At 59.8% G+C, this 3,338-nt stretch overlaps 1 protein-coding gene across 1 annotated transcript; it reads right to left on the bottom strand.

The window, feature by feature from the left end:
• Positions 1-777: 777 nt before the first annotated feature.
• On the bottom strand, positions 778-2,477 carry LOC122547508 (ubiquitin-like modifier-activating enzyme 1). Its single transcript, XM_043686118.1, has 3 exons — positions 2,355-2,477; positions 2,102-2,234; positions 778-985 (listed from the first exon to the last, which is right to left on the bottom strand). Exons 1-3 carry the CDS (start codon positions 2,415-2,417, stop codon positions 813-815), a joined length of 369 nt encoding a protein of 122 aa, XP_043542053.1. The 5' UTR covers positions 2,418-2,477; the 3' UTR covers positions 778-812.
• Positions 2,478-3,338: the final 861 nt, after the last annotated feature.

The following is a 3,338-nucleotide window of genomic DNA, read 5'->3' as shown; positions in this document are numbered from 1 at the left end:
CCCCCCTCCGTCTCCCCCATAACCATCGACACAGCTCCTGGTCTCTCCTCTGCAAACCCAGCCTGGAAATGCCGTTTGCTCCCAGCTTCCTAGCCCACCCAGGCCCTTCCAGCGGCCTCACCAACTCAGACGCTCGTCTCGCTGCATATCCCCAGCCTCGCTCCACCCACCGGCTGGGCATCGTAAACAAACAGGGCACGGGAGAGGCTGGCTGGGCTGGTGTCTATTACTCTGTCGCACTGCCAGGCGGCGCGAGAGAGAGAGAGGCTCACATCGGCAAGCCCCCTTCCCGCTCGGCCAGCCTTCCGCAACGAGTGGATGCCTTTGGAAACGGGGAAAACCCACCACGCGAGTCGCCTGAACATCCGCCCCGGTGCGATTTTAAGCGAGGTGGGGGTTAGCCCTGCAATACCACCTGTCCATTGCACCATTTACCTCTCGCCAACTGCGCGCCCTCCCGTGCCCCAACAAAGCCCGGCCTCCTCGTCCTGAGTTGGAACCCACCATCCACCTGCACCCCAGCGTTTCCTCACACGCATCGAGTGTCTTCTGCCCTCAGTCCCCCCCTACCCCCCCCCGAGCGACAGCCATCTCCCCGAGTGGCGGCCGTACCTCGTTCCTGGGCAGAGGCAGCCGGCAGTTCTTCCTCACAAACTCGTGCAGGGCCTGGTAGGCCAGGTGGAGCTGCTGGGGGTTCTCAAACTTGGCAAAGTCCGTGGTGAGGATCTCCGGCTCGGCCAGGGGTTGGGGGGAGAGGAAGGGGGGGGGGGGGGGGGGGAAAAGAGAGAGAGAGAGAGACAATCGCCGGTCAGTCAGCGGAGAGGTCTGAGGAACGCGGGCCGGCATGCGAGGCAAGACAGCGTGTGCGCATGTGCTCTGCTACTCACAAAGCTCAGCTTCTTGGCCATTTTCACTTGAGTCACGATGCCCCCGCGGACGTAATCAGAGAACGCTGAGGTATCGCAGATACTGAACGTGTATGGACCTGTCAGAGACAGAAAGAGAGACACACGGGTATGGGCTTCACAGCATCGGACAAGTGTTGGGAACAAATACCTGGATTGGGGAGGTGGGGGGGGGTCCAGTCCAACAGACGTGGAAGGACAGTTTCACAAGAGGTGGATAACAACAGGGCGCTCTCTCACCCCCCCCAACAAACCCCTCCTCGCTCGTGCTCTCCCTCCCTCCCGCCTCCCACATGGCTGCAGAGGCTACAACACAGGGATTGGCCATTGGTGGCAAGGATGAATTTGCAGCTGAGACTTGGGTCAGGCTGCCCTTGGGGGTCTGGCGCTCAGTTCTGGTCAACCGCGTTACAGGAAGGATACTGAGGCTTTGGAGAGGGGGCAGAAGAGGTCGACCAGGATGCCGCCCGGATCAAAGGGCACAGGCCATAAGGAGAGGGGCTGTTCTCGCTGGGAGCTGAAGGGAATTGTAGGAGAGATGCCGACAATTATGAGATGCATCGACAGGGTTAATGGATTGGCCGTGCTAAATTGTCCCCGTAGTGCCCAGGGATGTGCAGGTTAGGGTGGATTGGCCGTGCTAAATTGTCCCCGTAGTGACCAGACATGTGCGGGGTAGGGTGGATTAGCCGTGCTAACTTGTCCCCGTAGTGACCAGACATGTGCGGGTTAGGGTGGATTGGCCGTGCTAAATTGTCCCTGTAGTGCCCAGGGATGTACAGGTTAGGGTGGATTGGCCGTGCTAAATTGTCCCCGTAGTGCCCAGGGATGTGCAGGTTAGGGTGGATTGGCCGTGCTAAATTGTCCCCGTAGTGCCCAGGGATGTGCAGGTTAGGGTGGATTGGCCGTGCTAAATTGCCCCCGTAGTGCCCAGGGATGTGCAGGTTAGGGTGGATTAGTCAGGGGTAGATATAGGGGAGGGGGAAATGGGCCTGGGTGGGTTACTGTTTGGAGGGTCGGTGTGCACTTGTTGGGTTGAACTGTAGAGAATAATATCAAAAACACCGCCGGCCGGAGGGCCTGATCCTGTGCTGTAAAACGCTCTGGGACGAGGGCGACAAATGTCCCACTGTTACATTCCCCGCACTTTGACCGAACAAAAGCCTTTGGCCCCAGAGGTCCGCAGAAACACCGACCTAAGACTTTGATCTCCACTGGGTCGCAGTTGTTGAGCTCCTTCATGCCCTGGATTTCGGTGAAGGTCACAAAGTCGCCGGTCTCGAAGCCGTGCCTCGCCTCATCCAGGCAGGTCACCACCCCTGGGTTGTCCTGCAAAGACACAAGGCGACAAAGAGGGTTAGCTCCAACTCTGCTTCCCCTCCACTGCCCCCGGGCCGGCAACAGCGCCTCCTGGCTGCAGGAGGGAAGGCGGACAGCGGCGGCCCCCACCTTGGTGATCATGGAGATCATGGCGCTCAGAGGCTGCTCCCCGTTCGTATCCAGCACGATCATCTCCGGGCCAAAGTCGCAGAACAGTTGCCTGTTGGGGACAGAAGTGGTTTCGTGAGCCTGGGAAGGAGACCCGCACGTCACTTTAACCCGCTCAAATCAGACGACGTCACAAAATACTTGCTCAGAGGCCCTGGCTAGGTCAGCGTTTACCAGCCCCTGGAAAAAGTTGGGGTACTGGGGGAGGGGGGTATTGCAGGCAGCCTTCGTGACCCACTGAAACCCCCCTCACTCAGTGTGGTGGAGGGACACATTGGGGAGGGAGCTCCAGGACTCAGACCCCACTGACTCTCAAGGAATGGCCCATACTGCTCCCAGTTGGGGTGGGGGGTTCTCAGAGACGGTTTTGCTCCCCCCCTGCACCGACTGCCCCCTCATCCTTCCGTGGCGGTCGGAAGGCGCTGTCGGAGGGGCCTCAGCAAGCAGATTGTTACAGAATGCTGCCCTTCTGCGTTGGAGCTCAGCCGAGCATTCCCAATGTGCTGGGGGTCAGAGGAGGGGGTGGATGGGGAAGGTGGGGTTTAGCGGGCCGATCAATCGAGTGGGGTGCGGGGGAACTCTGTGTCGGAGCACGACGACTAACCCACCTTCATTTTGCCAGGTGAAGCCGGAGAGGGTGAAAGCCTCGTCGTCCCTCTGTCTTCCCCGTTTCTGTGCATGCAGACAGATTTCCCCAGCTCTCTCACAAGCCCCTTACCTACAGGGAGCAGGTTCTGCTGCCTGTGCACCATCCACGGTGACTTACCAAGGCCCCTCCGCTAGCACCTTCCAGCCACCTCGCCGACCCCCAAACCCCCTCCCCCACTTTCTGCGATCCAAAAGCTAAAGAGACACAAGCGACCTTCGCTGAGCTGACTCCCCAGGCCGTTAGACCAGAGCACGGGGCAGCACCCAGTCTCCCCCAGACCACCCTGGTCCCAGCTG

This window comes from Chiloscyllium plagiosum, unplaced genomic scaffold (genome assembly GCF_004010195.1).
Source record: "Chiloscyllium plagiosum isolate BGI_BamShark_2017 unplaced genomic scaffold, ASM401019v2 scaf_15031, whole genome shotgun sequence".
NCBI lineage: Eukaryota > Metazoa > Chordata > Chondrichthyes > Orectolobiformes > Hemiscylliidae > Chiloscyllium > Chiloscyllium plagiosum.
This window is presented reverse-complemented; position numbering and strand designations above follow the sequence as displayed.

Bases quoted from the DNA above. Each gene is read 5' to 3' on its own strand.
- LOC122547508 (XM_043686118.1), bottom strand. From the start codon at position 2,417: ATGATCGTGCTGGATACGAACGGGGAGCAGCCTCTGAGCGCCATGATC. The intron at 2,235-2,354 runs GTGGGGGCCGCC...GTGTCTTTGCAG, and splicing joins TGATCTCCATGATCACCAAG to GACAACCCAGGGGTGGTGAC. The intron at 986-2,101 runs GTCGGTGTTTCT...TGTCTCTGACAG, and splicing joins AGTGGAGATCAAAGTCTTAG to GTCCATACACGTTCAGTATC.